The sequence below is a fragment of the Canis lupus genome, chromosome 23, assembly GCF_048164855.1.
Source record: "Canis lupus baileyi chromosome 23, mCanLup2.hap1, whole genome shotgun sequence".
Lineage (NCBI taxonomy): Eukaryota > Metazoa > Chordata > Mammalia > Carnivora > Canidae > Canis > Canis lupus.
Genome location: NC_132860.1, coordinates 15264601 through 15287422, shown reverse-complemented (window position 1 = coordinate 15287422; position 22822 = coordinate 15264601). Strand labels below are relative to the sequence as shown.

General features: G+C 49.4%; 1 protein-coding gene across 4 annotated transcripts in view; it reads left to right on the top strand.

Moving 5' to 3' along the window:
• The window catches only part of PARVA (parvin alpha), a 167317-nt gene extending 145859 nt beyond the window's left edge, over positions 1–21458 (top strand). For all 4 annotated transcript variants that reach the window (XM_072794040.1, XM_072794041.1, XM_072794039.1 and 1 more), the window contains 7 exons: positions 2070–2128; positions 4363–4382; positions 5738–5799; positions 6507–6575; positions 9995–10096; positions 10777–10849; positions 19463–21458. In XM_072794040.1, the coding sequence (XP_072650141.1) occupies positions 2070–2128; positions 4363–4382; positions 5738–5799; positions 6507–6575; positions 9995–10096; positions 10777–10849; positions 19463–19539 (462 nt within the window). In that variant the 3' untranslated portion in view covers positions 19540–21458. The remainder of the gene's footprint in view (positions 1–2069; positions 2129–4362; positions 4383–5737; positions 5800–6506; positions 6576–9994; positions 10097–10776; positions 10850–19462) is intronic.
• Positions 21459–22822: the final 1364 nt, after the last annotated feature.

The window sequence follows — 22822 nt, the reverse complement described above, 5'->3', positions numbered from 1 at the left end:
GGGGTGGAATCTTCTCGAAACATTGATCACTGTAAGCCCACATCTCATGCCTTATTTTGAGCTCAGGTACAGGCCATCAGTGGAGAGTTTTGTTAGCATGAAGGTAAAAAGAAGACAAAGTACACAGAATGGCACCTATGCATGTCAGGTCTTATGGAATATTTTGCTTTGTCAACTTAAATAGGCGCAGAAGCAGTACTCAGAATTAGCCAAAAGACACTGACTGAACCACAGATTTCTTGAGGCAAGAAATAATAGATCGAGGTGAATCCAGATGCTGGGTGAGGGGTTATTTAACCCAGATTTCCTTTCCATTCTATACAAAAGTATTGAATTCTGCTTGAAGTTGAAGATGAGTTTTTATGTCTATAAAGAGCCTCACAAGACAAGGACACGAATTCCATTAGCCCCATGTGAAAATTATACATATGTTGAAGCTGCATTGGGAAAAAGTCTTGATTTATCCTTATTGGATCCCTTTTAAATGATATCTCTATTTTTCTTTTTTACTTCCTTTTCTGCTTTGATGATCTGCTCTTCCTAATCTAGTGCAGATGTACTCTTGGCGTTTATCCAGCTCCACCTTTCCTTCCATAAAAGTATTTTGCAAGGACACTAGTTTCTGTGGCTATTGGGAATAGAAGAGAAGGTTCTGGAAGTTTGGGCAGGAGGGCAAGAAGGCAGGTTCCAGCTGAAACACTCATGCGTGGAAGCTCCCTCTTGATATTCTTCTCCACCTTTGTAGAAGATGAACTTGCCCTGACTACTGCTTGCCATCCCCGGACTACTGTCCTCTAGGTGTCTGGAAGCTGGCTGTAGAGCCTGATGAAATGAATCTCCCTCCCCACATGGATCAGAAGGTCTTCCTGAGCCCTAACATTCCTTCACTGGCTCCCCTACCCACACAAGGAGGTTTAAACTCCAAACTGGCACCCAGTTGACTCTCCCCTGACTGATGGCAGCCACTGTCCCTCCACACAGTCTCCCAGACACATCTGTGCTCTCCTGACTCTGCCTTTGCACTCAGGCCATCCCTTCTGCTGGAATGCCCTCTCCTCTGTGTTTTGTTAAGTCCCACCTCAAGGATGCCCTCCCCTTGGAAGAGTTCCCTCCCTGACCATCCTAACTGAACGTGCTGGCTCCTGTCCTGCATTCAGCACTTCCTGTCTGCATGGGATGACCACATAATTGATTACACTTGACGCTTTTGAGGGTGGAGGGGGATCCTACTGTGATACTGAGCTGCGCCATCCGGCGTAAACCCAGACTGTCTCTTGGCCATCTTTCTCACATACCTGTTTCATCTACCCCATTTTACTCTGTGTTCCTCAAGGTCAGAAGTCATGTCAGATGTTGCATAGCATTTGCACTCAGTCCAACATAGGTTCTTGTACAGAGAACACACTGATTCATGAAATAAATTGATGGGAGGAGGTAGACAGATGATGGATGGACAGACAAATGGATGGATGAGAGGGTGGGTAGGCAGATGGGTAAGTGTGCGGGCTCCCAAAGGACTCATTACCGTTTTCTCAGAGAGTTAAGCCAGTTACCTGAGGACTGCCTGCTTACAGAAAACCTTCCTCATTTATCCATTAAAAATAAAAACAAAAACTCTCCCTCTGTTTAAATTCTCCACATCGACCTCCGTCCTCCACCCCAGCCCCGCTGTTAAAAGTGTTTCTCGGCTCTCCTCTGTGGCCCCAGCTGGAGGGCAGACACACCCTGGCCTTCATTTCCATTTGGTTTACTGTGGATTACTCCAGGAGGCAAACAGTTTGCTTCCAGCAAAATGTCTTCCAATAAAGAAAGAAAAGATTCACCATCCCAGAAACAGCCAACTTGTTTGGAATAAACACTAATTGCACTTAAGTATGAATGGTATGGTCCAATCCCAGGAAATCGGGGACCTCGTTTTGCTTCTGGCACTATCTCCTCTCTGCTTTCGTTTCTTAAACACCAGTAACTTTCTCAATAGCAGGAATGCTAATCAGTTTTTTTTTTTGTATTTTTCTAAAGCATATTTTTTTTTCTCCTCCTCCCCACCCGCCTCCCCACCCCCGTTTCAGAAACGAGAAGGAATCCTCCAGTCTCGGCAAATCCAAGAGGAAATAACTGGTAACACAGAGTATGTCAACACCATTGTTGCCAGCGATTCTGTAATGGAACACAGATGTTTCTCCGAAATTCATCCATTTGCTGATATTTAGTTTTCATTTATTGGGATTGCAAGAGGGATTAGACTTCAGCCAATGATTATAGTTTAGCCTTTTCCATGCATTCAAAACATGCCTCTCAATGCTTAAGATACAAACTTGGGTGGGGAAGTGGGGAGAGGGAATTAGCAGTGATTGAAAAATTCTAATTTTGTGGCACTCCAGGAAAAAAAGTGTGCCCAAAAAAGCCAACCAGCATGAAATCGTCATGCCATAAACATGGGGTTGAATTTAAAGTGTGAACCTTCAAAAGGACATTTTTCTTCTTTTTCTGAATCTGATTTATTTGGTCACGTGCCATGACCCAGAAAGCCCTTTCCTGCCTCAGAGTGGTGGGCTGGTGTTTTGTGTTTTTCCATTTCTGTGAAGCAACCGGGATCTCAGAACATGTTAAGAGGTTTGCCATGGGGCAGCGAAGTTTGTTCTTAGGTAGAGAAAGCAGGTCGCTGGGGTCTTGAGATCATGGGGCAGGCCTGAGCCCCAGCCACAGAGTACGTGTTCAGCATCCCCTGCTGCCCCAACTTTCCTCTATGTTCCCTTGAACAAGAGCAAAGTGGAAAGAGCAGGGAGCTGTCAGCCAGCCTGACTTCAGAGGCCAAATCCAGGCTGTGCCACTTGCCCAGACCTTGGGTTTCTGGATCTCAGAACTGGGGAGTGTTTTCCTAACCAGAGAGGTGGTGAGGATTCACTGTGGTAACAGCGGGGCCCTGAAGGGCTGTCTTTCCACCATCACAGCCGACCCATGCCTTCCAAGCAAGGAGGCACCTTGCTTCCCCAGTGGTGGCTGAGGGCGGTCCCAGGTGCTGCCTGTCTGGACCACACCATGCTTGTGTCTTCATTAGGCCCAGGGTTGGGCAAAGATGGGCAGGAGCCCTTCCCAAGAGGCCCAGTGTCTGGCCCGCGAAGAACCCATTGGGCAGCCCCCACATCACTCTGGGAGCCGGTCTTGGCAGCCAAGAGGGCAGCTGATACACAAGGCACACCAATCCCTGGCCTGGGTCCTGTGTGGGGTGGGAGGAAATCTCCCTTGGCCCCGGCCTGCCCGGCAGCCTCCCTTGACCCCCGCTTGACCCCCCTCCCTTGACCTCCCTTAACCCAACATGAACTTGGGTTGTACAGAGTAATCACGCCCAGCTGCTTACCATGCTCCCTGTGGTTTCCCCCTGCCACCCTCCCACACAGACACGAAGGTGGAGGTGAGGTCCAACAATGGCAGCACACAACAGTTTATGAGGCACTTTCACACTTGTTGACGCTCACAATACATACACAAAGCAACGCCTACACCTCCTAAGACCCCACATCCCAAAGATGGAGAAGCAGCTATCCTTGGTCTATCCAGCAGTTAACTCCAAGTTCACTGTTCTTTCCATTACACTACCCCCAAGTCATCATTTCATAGGTGATAGATGTACAGTTAGAAGAAATCAATAGGATAGGAACCAAAAACACATTGAGAACAAGTGTATCAAGCACTTACTATATACTAGGAATTATGCTAAAACCTTTCTACCTATTAAATCATGTAATACAACATCTACTGAGCTATTTACCATTACCATCCTTGTTTTATAGAGATAAGAGAGCTGGGGCCCAGAGAGGTTCCATAGCTTGCCCAAGGTCACACAGCAAGCAAGTGGCTCTGTGAGATGTAAATCTACGTCGTCTGTTCTAATGCTCATCCTGTTAGTGGTTTGCTGCTTCCCTGCTATGAGTATGGTTCCAATTCCTGCCCTCTTTGAAAAACTGATTTGGAGTCAATGGCAGGTGCAGTCTGGTGGGAATCACAGAACGAACGGGACAAAGACGAAGTTGATGTCCCCAGGCAGGTGCCCACAACACTCTGGGCAGCGCGATGGGTGGGAGTGTTGAAACCCCGAGTCCGACATTCCTTCCCAACTATAAGCAACAGTGGGATTTTACTTGAAGCAACAAATAGTCCTTCAAATATCACTCATACGAGGCTTTGTGCAAACACCAGCATATCTGTGTAGCAGAGGGAAAAAACAGGTGGTACTGGGGCAAAGGCTACTGACAATTGGAGACCTCGTGCAGAACAAAATGCCAAGGAAGGGAGCTTTGCAGGCTTTTCAGTGAAGGGCAGACAGAGAAGACTCATTCTGTTTTCTTTCTCTTTCTCCTGCAGGGCTCTTTCCGGAAGGCATGGTGAGTTGCATAAGATTATCCTCTGGTGCTGGTGGCTGCCACGGGGGTCTAGTTAATTCTACAGCAGCTGGGAAGAACAGGCACTCAGCCTGCTTCCTGCGTGTGTGTCTGCACCAGCCTGGTGACGGGGCCACTTAGGAGGAAAGGTCTGCTTACTGGTGGGGGGAGAGGAAAACCAGCCACAGTGGCACAGTCTTCTTCATAAGCACCTGGACCGTGGACCCTGCCAGGCTCCAGAGGGGCCCTGGGCCTCGGCAGGGCAGGCATGTTCTAAGCGTGCTGTGGAAGTAGAGAGGTGCACGTACACACTCAGGACAGTCCACTCTCCCCCTCAGTCCAGCCTTCTAGAAGCCGTCTTGTCCCTCTTTCCTTATCACACGTCATACCCGCTCCCATTTCCCAGAACTTTGCGTTTGTTTATACAGTCTGTGAATGTTTGAGACCTCAGTCACCCCTCTGGCAGTCCCAGATTTACTCATCGGTGCAAGAGCAGGAAAAGGCAGGCCCTAGGACCACCAGACTTCCCATCCCCAGGCCCCTCCTGGACATTCTTCTCATTTCCTGCCTCCAAATTCTATGCACTATTTTACTCTGAGTTCAGAGAGCCTGGGGGCTCCAGCAAGGAAAGCAGGGGGCATGGCTTTGCCTCTTTCTACCATCCCGTGTTTACTGTGGATAACGTGTGAGATACCCCAGTAACGCTAATAAACTCAGATCGGCAGACACTTCAAAGTTTACAGCACACAGGCACATACATTCTTTTCTTTCATCCTCATAGCACGCCTGGGGGAGGTTTACCTTCAGATGGCATTTTACAGAAGCAGCAACTGAGGCACAAGGGTTGAAGTGACTAGGTCACTCAAGAGGAAGAGCACACATTCTGTCGTGGGGCTCCCAGGCTTCCCATCCAATCGGCCGTGCACGCTACCATGATGTTTGGCGTGGCTATCCTGGTTTGGAAAATTAGGGGGTGAAGTGATTTGGTATTTGGATAACTTTCTGCCTCCAAAAAGTTTCGGAAACACTTTAGATCTATGACTAAATCATGATGTAATGGATATAAATACTGAAGAGAAATGACCACTCACAAGTCAGACTGCCTGCCAGGGCCCCTCAACCTCAGCCCTAAAGAGGGTTGACCTAGAAAGTGTGTGTGTGGGGGGGGCGGGGGGGGGGGGAGAGAAACAAAAATCCTCTAAGCTGAGAATCAATCCCGAATCCCTGCCCCAAACCCAGCTTCCAGAGTTCCCAGTATTGTTTCATGCACTGAGGAATTCCAGGTGCGGCCACCTTGGCTGGGCTTTCTCACCAGGAAGCAGGTCTTTGCTCCACTTTACATTTTTCTGTTTTTCCAGAACGTGATGCCTTTGACACCTTGTTTGACCACGCACCAGACAAACTCAATGTAGTGAAAAAGGTGAGCAAGAGGTGCCTGGGAGGGAGGGAAAGGAGATGCAGCCAAACATTAGACCCCACTCCAGTAGCTTGCAAGCTTCCTGAAACTGATGTCCTCACCGGCTCTCTGCGCTCGGGGCTTTCCTGCCTGATGCACACTTTACAGTCTTGTTCCTACTGGATGCCTTATCTCCTCCCTTCTTCTCCCATCAGGATGACAGTGTCTCCTGGGGGTTCTGAGGCTGTAAGCACCTTGTCTTCCCACCCACACTGCACCATGGGCCAACCAGGCCTCCTCCCTCAGACCTCCCTCCTCTCCAGACACAGGCACCTGCCCCAGACGGTCTAGAAGAAGGGATCCTATGAGGACATTTCTTCTCTGGCCCCTCTGCCCTGGGATAGGACACTGCACCTAGCATTTTGCTCTTTTGGGACTTCCTGCCCCTTTCACAGCCCTGAAACTGGCTATTTGAACCACACAGTGCATGGGACCACCAACATGGGGGCAGTCCTCTCCCGCGAACTCAAGGAGCTTTGCAGAAGAGCCTCGTAGGCTGCTCGTTCTCACTCAGCTCAGGAGCGATCCCTGGCTGGCACCCTTAGCTAGGCCTTGTCCCACACTGTTATCACACTGGTCCTTGTCCTCACAGTGGAGTCACAGAGGTGCCTCCAGGGTCTGACAGTGACAAGGGTCTCCATCTTCATGCCTGGCTTGTGCTTCTCTTTTAGACACTCATCACTTTTGTGAACAAGCATCTGAATAAACTGAACCTGGAGGTCACAGAACTGGAAACCCAGGTGGGTAACAAGCCCTAAGTGCAGCCATGGTTCTAAGGGCCCCATCCCTGCACCGCCAAGAGGGCTTTCCATACTGATGCTAAAGCTTTCCCAGGAGGGACGGGGATTTCTGTTCTGCTCAGAGGGGTGAACTGCATGAAATGTTGACTTTTTTCTAATTTTTTATTTTGAAAAGTTGCAAGAATATTCTCATGAATATCCATATACTCTTCACCTACATACACCATTTGTTAGCATTGTTAGCTAAATGCTAACAGAGTTAGCAGAGTTTCTTTCTCTCCCTCCCCACCCCACCCCCAATGCTTCAGGATACATCTCTAAGAACAAGTATCGTCTTAAATAATCACATTGCAATTATCAGATTCAAGCAATTGCAACATCAGGATGTTGATCTATTTAGGTTGAACCACATAAAGTTGCTGATATTTGACTACTTTTGACAATATCATCTGAGTCAAAGAATGTAGTTGTCTTAATATACTCAGGCTGCTTTTATTTTTTATTATTTTTTTAATAATAAATTTATTTTTTATTGGTGTTCAATTTGCCAACATACAGAATAACACCCAGTGCTCATCCCGTCAAGTGCCCCCTTCAGTGTCCGCCACCCATTCAAGCTTTTAATGGTCATTTCTCTTTAGTCTTTTTTTAATATAGAACAAATCCCCAGCCATCTGTTGCATGACATTGATGTTTTTGAAGAGTACAGGCCATTAGGTGCATAGGATATCTCTTTCTTTTCCCCTCGTGATTAGATTCAGATTATGCATTTTCAGGGACAGTTCCACTCCAGTAACACTGTGCTCTTCTCACGCACTCTGTCCATTAGGCCGTACATTACTGGTGACAGTAGCTGTAGTCACTTGGTTAGTCTCCACCAGCTTTCGCTACTGTAAAGCTTCCTCCTCCCTTATAATTAATTATTATCAGGAGATACTTTAAGACTGTATACTGTACCATTTCCCAACCCCTTTCATCTGTGATGAACTTTTTTTAAGACTTGAGAAAGAGAGTGAGTGAAAGAAAGCGTGCGCACACATATAAGTGGGCGGTGGGGCAGAAGGAGAGAGAGAAGCAGACTCTCCCACTAAAAAGGGAGCCCGATGTGGGGCTCGATCTCAGGACCCTGGGATCATGACCTAAGTCAAAGGCAGACGCTTAACCAACTGAGCTACCCAGGTGCCCCTGTGATAAACCCAAGTATGGTTTTGAGGATGTGGGCACCTCGTGTTATGTTTAAGGCAATTCCCAGATCTGTCACTGAGCTCTGCCTGTGTCTTGTGTCTGCACTCTATAAAATGAGCTTTAGTTACTCTTTTGGAAAACAAGGAACCCTCTGGAAAAGTGATAAGCCCTTGAGAATGCTAGAATGATTTCTGAAATTCCCACTTCAGTTTTCATGGGTAAGGTGTGTTAGGAGAGGAGCCTCTGCCAGGGGTCTGTCTGTGGATCAACCACCCAAGTCATCAGAGCCATCAGAAAGGGGTAGGACAGTCTAGGTCAGTAGCTCTCAGAGTTTTCTGAGTTAACCCTGACCCTAATTCAAGGTCCTCCCCTGAGTAGACAGATTGGGTTCTTTTATTCTCAGTCCAGCCACCACTAAAGAGAGGCCCAGAAGTTAACTCACTCCGTGGGAGGGCCTTGATTCTGACACAGATGCCGGGGTCTGTTCTTCTAATATCTGCCCTGGTATAGCCTGGGATGAGTCAGGCTTGGGCCCTCCCCCACTGGAATTGAAGGCCAGCTGGATGGAAGCTGCTCCTAGGTCAAGTCCAAGACCAGCCAGTACATCCATCATGAAGGCTGAGTCACAAGCTGGTTACCCAGCAGAGCTCAGACTGGGTCCAGCCTACATTCCAGGCAAATCTGTCTAGTTTTAAGTTTCTTGAGATGATTCTAAGAACGTTGACCTCTTGAAAGCTCCTTAGCACCTGGGGCTTTTGCGCACAAAGATGTGGGGGGGGCTCCACCTCCTTTAAGAAGTTCTCTAGGGACGCCTGGGTGGCTCAGTGATTGAGCATCTGCCTTTGGCTCAGGGCGAGATCCCAGGGTCCTGGGATTGAGTCCCACATCAGGTTCCCCACGGGGAGCCTGCTTCTCCCTCTGCCTCTGTCTCTGCCTTTCTCTGTGTTTCTCATGAATAAATAAATAAAATATTTTTAAAAATAAATAAAAGGTTCTCTAATTTGAGGTATGCATCTGACCTCTAGGTCTTTGTTCTCCATCCATGGAACACCTACTCAGCCCAAACGTCCCCCATCCCACAGGCCCTCACTGCCTTCACAAAGCCCAGTACACATTCTCCTTGTCCTCCCGTCAGCAGAACACCTGCACCTCCCACTTAACCCAGGAGTCTACTGCTCTTCAGACCAGGTTCCCAACTGTCCTTGATGGAAGCCACCAGGCTCTAAGCCTCTGGCTGTGACGCTCAGCACACAGTTGTTCTTTGTCAGCAAGAGCCAGCAAGTCATATCCTGACTGCTTTGCCGTCCTCACAGATAGTAATCGCAATCGTTAACATTTAGTAAGTGCGGCCTACATGCCGGACAGTGATGTAGGCACTCTACATACATTAATCGGTTTATCCTCAGATAACCCCATAGAGTAGGTACTGTACCATCATCATCCCACTTCATGGATGAGAAAAATGAGGCACAGAGAATTTATGTAACTTCCTCAAGTCACACAGCTAATAAGTAGGACAGCCGGAGGCCTAGCTGCAGAGCCCACGTTTGCAACAGCCACGCTGCTGCCTCCCAAACAGCAATACAGTGAGAGGTGAGGAAGGAGAATGCCCAGGCCCGTAGGACACTAGACTTCTTTCTCTGTTCATGAAACAGAAGTCACCCTGGCGTGGGCCTTGGATCCCCTCTCCCTCCTCCCTCGCACCCTCTCCCCTGCCAGCTACTCCTGCTCCTCCCTCGGGCCTCCAGGCAGTGCCACCTCCAGAAGCCTTCCCTATTGTCCTCAGTGGGAATAGGGGGCCTCTGTCAATGTCACACAGGCCAATGTGCTTCTGTCCATCAGAGTGGCTGCTGCCTTTCCTCCGCATCTGTCTCCCTGCTAGACCCGAGCTCCTCAAGGGCAGAGGCCGCACCTGACCTATCTCTGTGGTCCCCTTGCCGGGTCAGGGATGGGCTCAGGGTCAGCGTGCAGTACACACTGGATCAGCCCAAACCAGGACATGGGCTGCGGCTCCTGTGCTGGGCCAGCTGGATGCGGGGCGGGGGGGGGGGGGGGGGGGGGGGCTGCTTGCAAAGCAGAGCTTCCTGCCCGAGGCTACCACCCCTCACCCCCTGCCAGCAGCCCACCTGGGGGGCAGCCTTCCAGGAGCTGACATGGCAACTGATGAGCCCCAGGGTAGGGCTTGCCTGGGGGGCTCTAGGGCCCAGCGCCTTCACCTGGCCTTGTCCCTCCAGTTTGCAGATGGGGTGTACCTGGTGCTGCTCATGGGGCTCCTGGAGGGCTACTTCGTGCCCCTGCACAGCTTCTTCCTGACCCCAGACAGCTTTGAACAGAAGGTAAGGGGAGGGGACATTACGGGAGGCCTCGGGCCGCATGGCCCACTGTCGTCCGCCCACACCCTGCTGGGGCCATGCAGGGAAAAGGCAGTGGCTTCCCGTCTGCCCAGAGCCTTGGGTTCTGACCAACAGCTGAGCTGGGCCCTGCAGACCCCCGAGCACCCTCAACGGCTCTCCCTTCCCTTGCTGTCTGGCCCGGCGCCCTAGCTCCTGCGGGGTGCACGGCCCAGCCTCCTCTCCCCCCAAGACCTGACGGGCAAGGTGGCCGCAAGGCTGGCCAGGCCGGAGGCTCACGCTCAGCCGAGTTCCGATGTGGCTCCCGGACTGCCACCGCCTGCCCGCCAGACAAGGGACATTTGGTCCAAAGCAGAAACCACTCTGCCTCTTGAACAGGTCTTGTCATCTGATCCTATCTCAAAGTTTAAAGTCCTGGCAGTTGACACGGGAACACAGTAGGACAGGAGGATGATCTTGAACTGCTCCGGGGACCTTTCACCAACAGCCAGCTGGGCCCGGCCAGCTCCACACGGCCTGCGCATCTTGGTAGCTTCTTTTCTCCTCCAAATTCAGGCCTCGTTTTTACCCGGCCTCTGCCCTTCTGGCTGTCGTGTCGACTCCTTCGCTTCCCAGGGTCCAGGAGTCCGTGCACCATGACCCAGGCACTGCGTTTCTCTTTCCAGGTCTTGAACGTCTCCTTCGCCTTCGAGCTCATGCAAGATGGGGGATTGGAAAAGCCAAAACCACGGCCAGAAGGTACTTTGCTCTTCCCTGGGTTTAAGACTCAGAAACCCTTCCCCTGCACAGGTCTTTAGGGCACAGGGCAAGCCTCATGTTTGACATCAGGGGAAGGGTTTCTTCTCTGAAATCGTCTTTGCCATTTGTAGGCGGAGGTGGGACGGAGCATACTGCTCAGTCCTGGAGGTCCTTTGTGAACTACAAATAAAGATCCCATGCACAGGATTGCAGAGGAGGGCGGAGCCAAGGTGCCACAGGAACTGCCCTGTGCCTAATTTCCAGGTTCTTCTGTCCCTGGACAGGATGCTGACCTGTCAAATAACTGCGTCCTGGCCAGGCAGGGGTGGGTCCAGGGGTCCCCACCAGCAGCTCTGCTCTGAGCATAGTTGCCTTTCCTATTCTTTGCTCACTCCAACTCTGCCCGAAGAGGAGGCCTGATTTGTTGGGTTCATACTGCAAATGTAGGGCTGAATAAAAATGCAGAAGGACCAGACTGCTCAAGCAGCCCTTCCCTGCTCACACTTGGAGCTGTGTGCATTTGTGCATATGGGAGGCACATCTCTCCCGGGAGTCTTCTTGGTACGGACATTTATTGACTTACCAACTGAAATATTCCATTTTATCAGCACTGGTGAGTCAACACTGTGTTGCAGATAATTTTCTGTTTTCCATTCGTGGGCCTTTTTGCTTGCACTTTCCTAATTGTTTAAAGGAAAGCGGACAAGTAAGGATTGGGTGTGTTCCCTCCCCATTGCTGTGCCTGTTCCTCCACCCATACCTCCACATCAGGAGGGGGGTGCATGCTGTCTAGGGGCACAAGACCCCGTAGATGGTGATATGCCAAGAGGGGTGGGCTGTTCCTGACCTCAACGCACTTGCAGCCCTCAGGGGAGAGAAAAGATATACCTGAGTAACCACAACAGAATGACAACTGCCATGAAAGAGGTGCAGCTAAGAGAGCGAGATGTGATATCACATCCATCTGGGTAGAGACGGTTTGGTGGAGATGGTGGCAGCGGGGCTCAGCCGGGAAGAGTAGATAGGGCTTTTATATCTGGAGATGGGGACAGAGGCAGCAGCACCCCAGATAGGAGGACAGCATAAGCAAAAGTCCCGTCTGGAGAATGGGGAGAAGCTCTGTTTGTGAGACAGCAGAGCCTGTAGCTTAGCTCCTGACAGCCCTGGATCTGGGCCCCACCCTAACAGCTGTGTGGCCCTGGGCAACTTACCTACCATCTCTGAGCCTCCTTTTCGGGTCTGTACAGATGGAACTCCTAGAGACATGCACCTGGCAGGATGCAATGGGATGATGTCTGATGCAGAGCACCTGGCACCTGATAATGAATGTAAATAATTACCTATTGGGCTGGAATAGTAAGAGTACGAATTGAATAATGGTTGGTGAGGCTGAAGCGAGCTGGTTTAGGTCCTGGAGGGACTTGATGCCAAGGCAGAAAGTACAGACCTTATTCTGTAGGCAGTGGGAGACATGGGAGGTTTTTTTTTTTTCTCTTATGTTTTTATTTATTTGAGAGAGAGAGAGCATGCGTGCATGAGCAGGGGGTAGAAGCGGGGGAGAGGGAGAAACAGGTTCCCTGCTGAGCAGGGAGCTTGACGAAGGGCTCCATCCCAGGGCCCTGGGATCATGACCTGAGCTGAAGGCAGACGCTTAACCAACTGAGCCACGCAGGCACCCGACATGGAAGGTTCTTAAGCAGCCCAATGATGTGATCAGAGCTCTGTTCCAGAGAGATCATTTGCAAGTCAGCGTGAAAAACAGATATTTAGCAGCAGGGCACCATCAGCGGCATTGGGGAACCCAGGAAGAAAAGCCAGCTTGGCAGGGGACATAAGGATGTCAGCCTTGGAAACCTAAGGCATTGACCAAGCAGAACCGGAGTTCGGGGAAAAGATCAGGGCCGGGGTTATGTAATTGGAAGCCTCCCGCTTAGTGGAAACCCAGCAACACGAGAGCATGCAGGGAAGAGTAAAGGGTGGAGGACAGTATCTTGTGGGCCTGCCTTTACTTGAAGCCGGAGGGGAAAGCAGGATAACCAGAGAGAAGGGGTGGACTGTGCAGATATGGGCTGGCTCCCCGGGTCGGGCCTCGTCACAGACCTTGCTACCTCAGCTCTGGCCAACAAGAGCCAATCCTTTATTCTGTCACCAGGCGCCTGGTCACTGCCAAGGCTGCCATCGCCAGAGGGCCCCTAGCAAGGTTGGTGTCCCTCTAGGGGCCCTCTCAGGCCAAGGTCACTCTGGCCATCCTAATGCCCTGTGGCCGGATGACAAGCATCCCGCTTCAGAGTAAGAGACTGCAGGAGAGTTCTGGCCAAGGTTTCTGTTTCCGTGTTCCATTGGTTCCGTGAACCATTTAATAGGAAACTTCCTGGTCATGAATCAGAAGTACTCCCCCGCTACGTCCATTTTCAGGCATTCATTTCCCTTAGAACAGAGAGTTTTCCCAGTATCAATTAACCGATAGGGATATTTCAGCATTTAGAGGACATTTCTTGTACAATTAACTGACTGAACTGCTTAATATGAAACTTCCTGACCCATGCAATGGAAAAACACATCTGTTTTATTTGTTCTTACGCTGGGCATCATGCCCATGCTGAAAATTTCCAGTGCGTAAAGAATTGAAATGGCATTTTGTGAAGTTGTACTTGGGGAGAGGTGTATACCCCAGCGTTCCCTCTGCCCCCGTGCCTCTACCTGGAAAGTGAAGTTCGGTAGTAAATGCTGCAGACTTTACAGAAGGTGCCAATGTGGGTAGTTCTTTGAGGGTGTTTCAAAATCAAATTGGTTGTGGTGGAGGCATTTTATTTTTCATGGCAAATGTTTTTAGGGTCAGGAAAGTGCATTGTCTGCCGTGCTGTTTGACATTCAAAGTTCCGTCGCACCTTGAAATCTCCTGGGAACTGGGTGTGCATCCCAGATGACTTTTGGTGCCCAGGCTTCAATAACTTCTCGTAGCCCAAGCATTAGCACCAAGCTCACGGCCAATGAAGCAGTTGAAATATTGGCATAAAGCTGGTGGCTTTTTATTTAGGACATAATACCTCCTGTCTTCCATTGCACACACCTACCCTGTTATTATTCAAGTAGACTCTTCACTGGATATGGTCAAGACTCTGACATTCTAGCCAACTGGGGACTCAGAAGATAACCTAGTACTCGCCAGGAATGAAGCCTGTAGGTCAGCCAGCAGGCTGATGGGATATCTACAATTTAAAGAGTCGAAAAGTTGGGGCCAGACTTCAAGCAATGCTAAAAAAAAATCCAGACAGGTGACAGCCGCTGAGGTCCAAGTGATCGATTCATTCTGGAAAGGACTTGGGTAGTGGCTGGAAATACAGAAAATAGCTCCATTTCTCTTCCCCTTCCCTAAGGAGAGACTGTGCAGACCAGATAGTGGCACAAATTTAAACCTGACAATATCAAGTGTTAGCAAGGACATGGAGCAACAGAAACGGCTGGTGTGAACAGAAATAGAACCACTGTTGAACAATAGCTTGTCTTTATGTAATACGGTTGAAGATTTGCGGTACCTTATATGGTAGGCAGACTGATGGCCCCCAAAATGCTCACACCCTAATACCCCAGGACCTGATCATATGCTACCTTATATGGCAAAAGGACTCTGCAGATGTGATTGAGGATCTTGGGGCATCTGAATAGTTCCGGAATAATCACAAGGGAAACAGAAGGCTCAGCGTCAGCGTGATGCAGCATAAGAAAGACTCAAACAGCCATTGCTGGCTTTGCGGGTAGAAGGGGTTACAAGCCAAAGAATGCAGGCTTCTGGAAGCTAGCCCCTAGAAGCTAGAAAAAGCAAGAAAACTGATGTCGCAGGAGTCTCCAGGAGACATTGCAGCCCTGCAGATGCCTTGATTTTATCCTAGTGCAGCCTATTTTTGGACTGTGACCTTTAGAATTATAAGATAACATGTTGGGGTTCTTTTGTAGTCACCAAACCTGTGATAATTTGTTAACAGCAACAATAGGAAACTAATACACCACCTGACACAGTAACCCCACTCCTAGGTAGGCATGTCCGTACACCAGGAAACTAGGCCCAGAATATCCACAATAGCCTAATTACAGATCATTATAGTTCTATCTCAATAAAACCAATAACACCTCAGAATGGTTTACAAAAATGAACAGCTCACACCACCCAGATGAATCCTATAAACGTAAGAAAAAAATCGCAAAAGACGACATGTAGCACAATTCCATTGACATAAAGCATGAAAACAGGCAAAGCTAAACTCTGCTATTTAATGGTACATACATTGCTGGTGGAATTATGAAGGAGGAGGAGGAAATAGTCACCATAAAAGTCTAGATAGCGGTTACCTTTGCCGGGTGAGAGAGGTTTGTGACCGTATTAACAATGTTTTGCTTCTGTCGTGGGTGGTGGAGGCACTCTTTCAAGCATTTAAAACTGCACATATATGTTACATGAACTTTTCTGGATGTTTGTCACCTTTACATTAAAAAAATATATATATATATATATATATACAGAAAATAGCAAGATCAGCAGATAGGGTAGCAGGCCAACACCAACATGACCCATCTGCAGAGCATGGGGCCTATCCCGGTGGGGAATGGGGAGCAGAAAGGTAAGGGAGGCAGAGACTGAGGATCCACTAGATCCATCAGGATGGGGCTGGAGGCTGGATTCACCCCACTCGAGTAGAGTAGCCAGCCTGTGACTGCCCAAATTATTCCACCCCCCACCACCTGGTGGCACTGAGCTACCAGGTGTCTTCTCACCTTGGTCAAGAGATTTGGGGACCCAGTGGGGAAGCTCAGAGAAGGAGCCTCAGCAACTGTCCCAGACTGGGATGAGGGACACTGCTGGCACAAACAGGGCCATGGAGGGCACGACCATACAGGGCCCTGTCCCTCTGGGTAAAGATGGAGTTGCCACTGTGAAGAGAGCTCCCCTTCCCTTCCTTTGACTTCGGCATCTTTTAGAGGACCATGAACCCGTTGTGGATGGTCATCTAAGAAGAGTCACTAATGCCACCAGGCGAGAGGAGCACACACTGAGCCTTTTCCCTTTGCCCAGAGGCTGTTTTCTCCCTGGAGTAGCCTTGGGTCTGATTTCTGTGTCCCCTGGTGGCAGCCAGCCAGCCAGGCTCTGCTCTGGTTGTTTCTAACCAGGAGCCCCACCGACCAGACTGCTCCCGGGGAGAGACCCTGGGCCAGCATGCAGAGGCCATCAGAGCAGTACTGAGGTACTGATCACACAGTTTATTAGGCCAGGACTCTCCAGAGCCTCTGTTTATATAGCATGGAGTCACAGTTCATTCCCAGGAATCCAGAGCCCCTCTCCTGGCTGACACAGCCCATCCACTGCTGGGAACTGTGTGGCAGTTGGCTTCCTTGATGAGAACAGACAATACGCAGTGTCCCTGGCTGTATTCACCCCCTACCCCTTCACCTGGCAGTGATGGCCTATAGGATTAAGGGACTCCGGTTTCTTAGGGAGCAGGGCCTAGTCTCTATGAAAGGCTCCCCCTGGAGTTGTGCAGTACACGGGCTGCACAGCTGTACACAACAGCTCTGTTAACAGGCAAAGACGGCAAAGGGGAAGGGAACTACCATTTAGGGAGCCCTTCATGTGTTCTAGATTTTTTTTCATAAAACCCAATTTTACCAGTGAGGAAACCGATTCAGACAAGTTAAATGACTTAACTGGGTTACACAACTATCATGAAGATGGGCTTCAAGCCCTAGCGGGCCTTAAAATTAAATCATCAGCTTGAGACCTTCTCCCATAGTGAACATTTTCCTTCTCCAGAAACCTCAGAACTCACCTGTCCTTAAAAGGGGAAAACAAGTCCTCCTGCCTCCATCCCTGTCTGTCTTCCATGAGTATGCCCTACCCCAAGTTCCCCCTTGGTGGCCAGGCCCACTGCCTCCATTGCCTGTCTGCCCATGTTGTGAGTAATACCTCCCCCTGCACCTGGCTCTGCTCCCTCCCTGAGTCCCCAGTTGGAGCCATGTGCCCGGGAGCTCTTTACCCACTTGGGAGCACGTAGCCCTATTGGCTATCTTCTCTTCCATGAATTTCCTTCCTTGGCTCACGTGACCCTGGGCAATCATTTATTCATCTGTCTGTTCATACGCTTTGAGGTCTGTGCATGCCAGGTACTAGGCCAGGTGCTGGAGCGTGCAAGACTGCCTGTCTGTGATCAAGGCACACACAGTCCAGGGAAGAGGCAGACCGGGTCAAATGAGCACACGAATGACTGATTTAGGACCGGAGTGAGTGCCTTGAAGGGGAGCATGGGTGCTTTGAGACCCTAAAGCAAGGTACCCTCACCCAGGCCAGGTGTCAGGAAGGTTTCCCTACGGTGATGGTACTTTGAGCTGAGGTCTGCAGAAAGATGAGGAGTCAACTATCCGGGGAAGGTAATCTAGGTACACGGCGTGTGCAGAGGCCAAGATGATGGAGAAGTGCAGCCATTGCCAGGGAGTAAAAGGAAGTCCACATGACCTGTGCAGAGTGAATGAGGGGAAGTGTGGCCTGAAGTGAGACTGGGAAGGTGGGCCGGGTTCACATCATCTCTTGCCGAGTCACGATTTAGGACCCTAGCTTAAGTGAAATGGTTGGATACATAGTCCATACAAGTTGTGAGCTGCACAACATCAAGGGGCACCATTTACGTTGCACCTATGGTAACGATGCCCTGGAAATATGAACAACACACCCTGAAGTTGTGCAGTGTACATCCTGCACAACCATACCCAGAGACTGAACAGACTACCTACAGTGGGTCGCATAGATTAGAGAGGGCAGGAGGCTTTAAGGAGCCCAGTTAGGAGCTTGTGGCAGTGGTCCCAGCACCACCCTACCACCCCTGTCATGCTCACTCCCTTGCTGAGCTCCTCTGTCCGTCTCTCCTTTCCAATTCCTTCTCTGACTTCTTAATGTTTGACTTGAGTGGAACTTAAGAACCACTCAACAGCAAGCAGTCAGGAAAAGCAGGAATCAGCCCACAGGCCATAGGCCTCCACCTGGCAGAGGGTGCCTTGGATGGGCAGGGTGGAGTAGCTGGAGAGGGCCTTATGTCAGCAGAGGCCCGATATGTGCCTGAATCCAACCGACATGGGGGCAGAAAGGGAAACTGAGCTCCAGGCCTCCCGAGTGCTCCCAGGAAGGCCATCAGCACGTCCATCAGCGGGAGAGCTTGGAGCAGGGTCTGAGCCCAGCTGGGATGAGGTCGAGAGGGGGTCGCAGGAGCCCTGGACCCTGGGGCCTGAGCATGCTGGCTGTGACAGCCACAGCTGCGAGGGTCCCCAGGCTAAGACCTGCAGGCCACAACCCAGTCCATTGGAGCCACTGGCCTCCCGCTTTGCCTGCTCTCCAAGAGACCCTGTTCCTATTGACCCAGGCGTGGCTAGAGCTCGGATGTCTTCCCCAATCCCTTCCTTCCCGGCTTTGAATCCCAGAGTACTTTTTATTTCCTCTTCCATCATTTATTTCATCTGACCTTCTACACAGTCAGGTTTTTAAAGATCAGTCTTAACTGTGCAAAACACCACATATACAGAGAGGTCCATAAGACATAAACGTGCAGGTCCAGGAAATAATATCCCACAAGCCACCATGTCCCCACTACCCAGCTCCCAGGTGCTCCTTCCAGCCACAGAATCCTCAGCCTTTTCCCTAAATGTTACCACTGTCCCAACTTTCATAGTCATTGAGCTCTTGCCTTTTCTTTTTTGGGTTTTTCTGTTTTGGTTTTTTTGCTTTTCCCAATTTTTTACTTAAATGTGCACTCCTAGATAGTAGGGAGAATTCTTTGTGTCCACTTTACTCTGGTTCTTCAGAGGACAGCTCTCCAAGGGAGTGAGTGCAGGCCAGGGGTGGAGGGGACATGGGCAAGGAAGGGGCCTCGCAGGGCAGAGGAGCTTCCAAGGCCTCGAGGGGCAAGCAGAGAATGAAGGTGACCAGTAAATAGAAGGGAAGGAGGGAGGAGATGGTTGTATAAAAGTTTGGGAACCCATGCCAGAGTTTTCCTGAAAACACAAACTCCCAGCCTCAGCTGCCTTGCTCCACCCTCCAGTGGAAGCTGTCTGTCCCCCGATGGCACCTGCTTACCGAGTACTGTCTGCCCGGTGGGCTTCTGTGCCCCTGGCCCTCCACACGACTCCTGGCTGGCTCCTCCTGATGGAGGAAGCTGAAGGCAAAGGAGCCCCAGGGATAAGCAACACTCAGGAAATGGGGCAGGGGCCCCTCACCCGAGATGTTTCCAGAGCAAAGCCCACATGCTCCAGGGTCTGCTTCATTTCCACGAGAGGCGAGACCCCCTCGCCCAGCACCTCTGCCCCTTGCCGCCCCTGCTCCAGATTCTCGCTGTACACACCGCCCATCTTTCACCACCCACCTGCCCGTGGCTGTCTCGTGGGGGGTGCTTTTCTCTCCCAGCCAGACTGGGAGCTCTTCAGGAGCAGCAGGTGATATCCAGGGGGTGAGGCGGCGGGACGTCCACCGCAGGACCACGCTGGGCACAGGAGGTGGGTGGTGGAAGGAAGGGGACAAGGACACCTGCCGTGGGCTCTGTGGCCCCACTGAAGCAATGTGTGTTTTTGTTTTCCACACAGACATTGTCAACTGTGACCTGAAATCCACACTGCGAGTGTTGTACAACCTGTTCACCAAGTACCGGAACGTGGAGTGAGGGGCACACCGGGCCACTCCCCGACCGCCTGAGCCTGCTAGTTCCTGCGTCCAGCTCTGTGCTCTCCCACCAGCCCAGCTACCGCCCAGGATAGCAGGCCTGAAGTTAGGAAGGACGGATCCGTAACTCAGTGGGCCTGCTCACACCTCCCAGGCCCTGGGGACTGACTGGCCGTTGTGCCCATCCTGGTGCCAGGTCCAGATTTCCTCAGTGTGATTTGGGAGCCAGTTTAGGCCCAAGAGACTCCCCTCAGAAGATGAAAATAAAGGTAATGGTCCCCATTTAATGGTCGTAAACTATGTGCCGGGCACCACGCTAAGTGCTCCAACGTAGTCATGATTCCCACTGAAGCAAATATTATATATAATCCCCTTTTACAGATAAGGAAACTGAGGCTCAGAGAGGTTCAGTGACTCGCCAGAGGCTGGCATCTGTTTTCCTTCTTCGAACATGTTTGCTAATAACTAGCCCATCACAGTACACTCTGCACATTCTATGGTTGGGGGGTGGGGTGTGCACCTGCACTCTCCGAGATGGAAAAGCCACCCCCCCCCCCCACCTCACCACAAGGCGGGCTGTGTCAGGGCTTAGTGATTCACACTGACATCAGCTAATCCAATTTAACTCAATTAATTGTGTGTGTGGCAGGAGTCATGTCCCTCAACTACTTTGTACAAATGAAAATTACTCTTAATTCCTTCAGATTTGTAATAACCCCATACTCTGGTTTCAGGGTGACATTTGGGAAGAATTCTGTTTAAAATTAATGGAGTGGCACATTCTGCAGCCTTTTTGCTTGATTGCATGTAATGGAAGTGCCCTATATTTTCCTGCAAAATAAGGACTCAATTCATTATCGTTAGGCAAATGTACAATATACTCAGGCACCAGAGAGCTGGGCGCAGGCCCATGTGAGCATGGCTTAGGAAGTAGGGCTCTTCAACAGGGACCCTTGAACTTTAAAGAAAGGAACTCCTTTTTGCCTTCTAATTGATCATTTAGACCATTTCTGGCTAAGTCTGCCCACATGCAATTACTGGCTAATTCAGGCGAGGAAAAATGTAAGTCATTTAGACCCAAGCCGAGCAGTCTCCTTGCGTGGGATTACTCGTGGGGTTTGTGGTTACTTGTATCTCCTCTCCATGAACCCAACTTTGAAATACGGGGCTCTACTTGTCCCGGGCTGCTGGGTTCTGTGGGAATAGTAAAGGGGCTGAAGTGGAAATGACCAGAAGGGCAGGAAGCATGGGGAAGCACTTTTGCACTTGACCCCAGACAGAGGGATAGTACTGAACATCTGCCCTTAAATGGACCAAGGCCATGGGGTAAATAACTTGTTTTGATGTTACATCTTCAATATAGAATTTTCCTAAACACGTCAGATGCACACCAGCCTGTATACCCACCCCAAGTCTGTGCTGCTCTGTCACTACTTTCAGCTCATTGCCCAAAACCCACCTCTGGCTTGAGGAATTTTGATTTCTGTCCCCACCGCCGCCACCCCCTACCACCAGCTAGTCCTCCCATATTGTCCAAAACATTTCCTTCCAGCTTCCAAACATTTCCTGCTCTCTATCTATTGCAGTAACTCAGAACCCATGAAATTTAGACGCACCACCAATTTCTGCGGATATTTTGCTCTAAGAAATCAATTGTTACTCAGCATAATGAGCTTTTAAGGTATACGGACAATGCACTCTCGTGCCAATTTATATAGAAGGATACAATTCTTTTTTACGTGATTGACGAAATGTTACGTTTTTCATTAGGAAACACTAAATCGTGTAATATTTCTGTTTGTGCTCCTTTCAATTCCTGACGGCAAATCAAGATAAACTATTGCTTTGTCTCTTTGAGCAGCCTGAAAGCGGGATGAAATAAGAGGGATGCATTCATTTAAACATGCTTTGCTGTACGAATTCTGTCTCCTTTGTCGTCCTTTTTTCTTTACGTTCAAGCTGCAAATGTACAAAGTGCAAGTGGCCTCAATAAGAGCCCCCCTCTCCGCATTTTGCATTTACATGGTCTGGAAACACATCAGAACACTGGGAAGGTTTTAAACAACAGGTCTCGAGACAGAGGTCTCTGCCTCCAGAAACCTAGGGCCTCAGGTCTGTCGTCTCCCCTCATCTGGAGGTCTTCCTTTAGATTCTAGGATCTCCTGCTTAATACACAATGGTGGTTTTGAAGGTGGAGAAAGACATCAGGACAATAAATAAACCAAACTTCTCCCTCTGCTCTTTAAAACAAACAAACAAACAAAAAAAAAACAGGAATCAAGTCTCTGTGGGCTTACTGGGGTTTTGTGTTGTTATTGTGCCTTTTCTCTTGTAAATTCATTGATATTTTTAAATAGTTCATATATAAATGGTACAAAATTCAAAAAGCATGATGGGTATATCTAGTAAAAAACCTAAATCTGCCTCCTTCCCCTCGCCCAGCAGCCGGTAACCCTCCCCAGAGGCAAATATTTTTATGCATTTTGCATATTCCAGAGATTCTCAGGCCATATAAAGCATCAACACACTTAGAAAATCTATCTTTGTTTTGTTTTTTGTTTTTTTTTTACATAAATAGCGTATCATACATACTGTCAGGCACGATGACTTTTTTCGCTTAATACCATATCTTGGAGATTTACACTGGACATTAAAACTTTTTCAAGTGAGACTATGAATGCTTTATAAATCCAAATGCACATCTCTGGTCTGCTTGGGCTAGGAAATGAAAGCCCTCCCTGGGAAGGAGGGAATGCTGCCTAGACTGGGATTTCAAAAGTTGAAACAGATCCAGTGGGTTGGGGGGGGTAGGGGGTATGTTACCAGAGACAGACTCATGCAGCCTGTACTGAATTTTTTTTTTGAAAGGCCTCCTTTATATTATTATGACGAATGTGTACAGTTTAAGTTTTCATTTGTACATATTACTATGGCTACTAATCTGTAATCGGCTAAGTGGTAATGGTTACTAAATAATGTGTGGATTCTGCTGCAAGCCCAGCAATGCTCATTTGTTCTACCAGAAAACTCCCATTCCCCATGTGCAGGCCCACAGTTGACATTCCCCAAATCTGGGAGAAGACTCTCTATCAGCACATTATCAGTGGTCCCTTGAGTTGGTTGCAACTTGCAATGGCTACATTCAGTACTTCCTAATTACGAATTACTGTTAGCTTAGCTTTATCATTATCAGTTTATTTTGTTGTGGGTTGCTTGGTTAACCCTACATAGTATACTGGAGCTTATTTGCATCAAAAGTATTCTGGAACTGTAATTTTCCAATA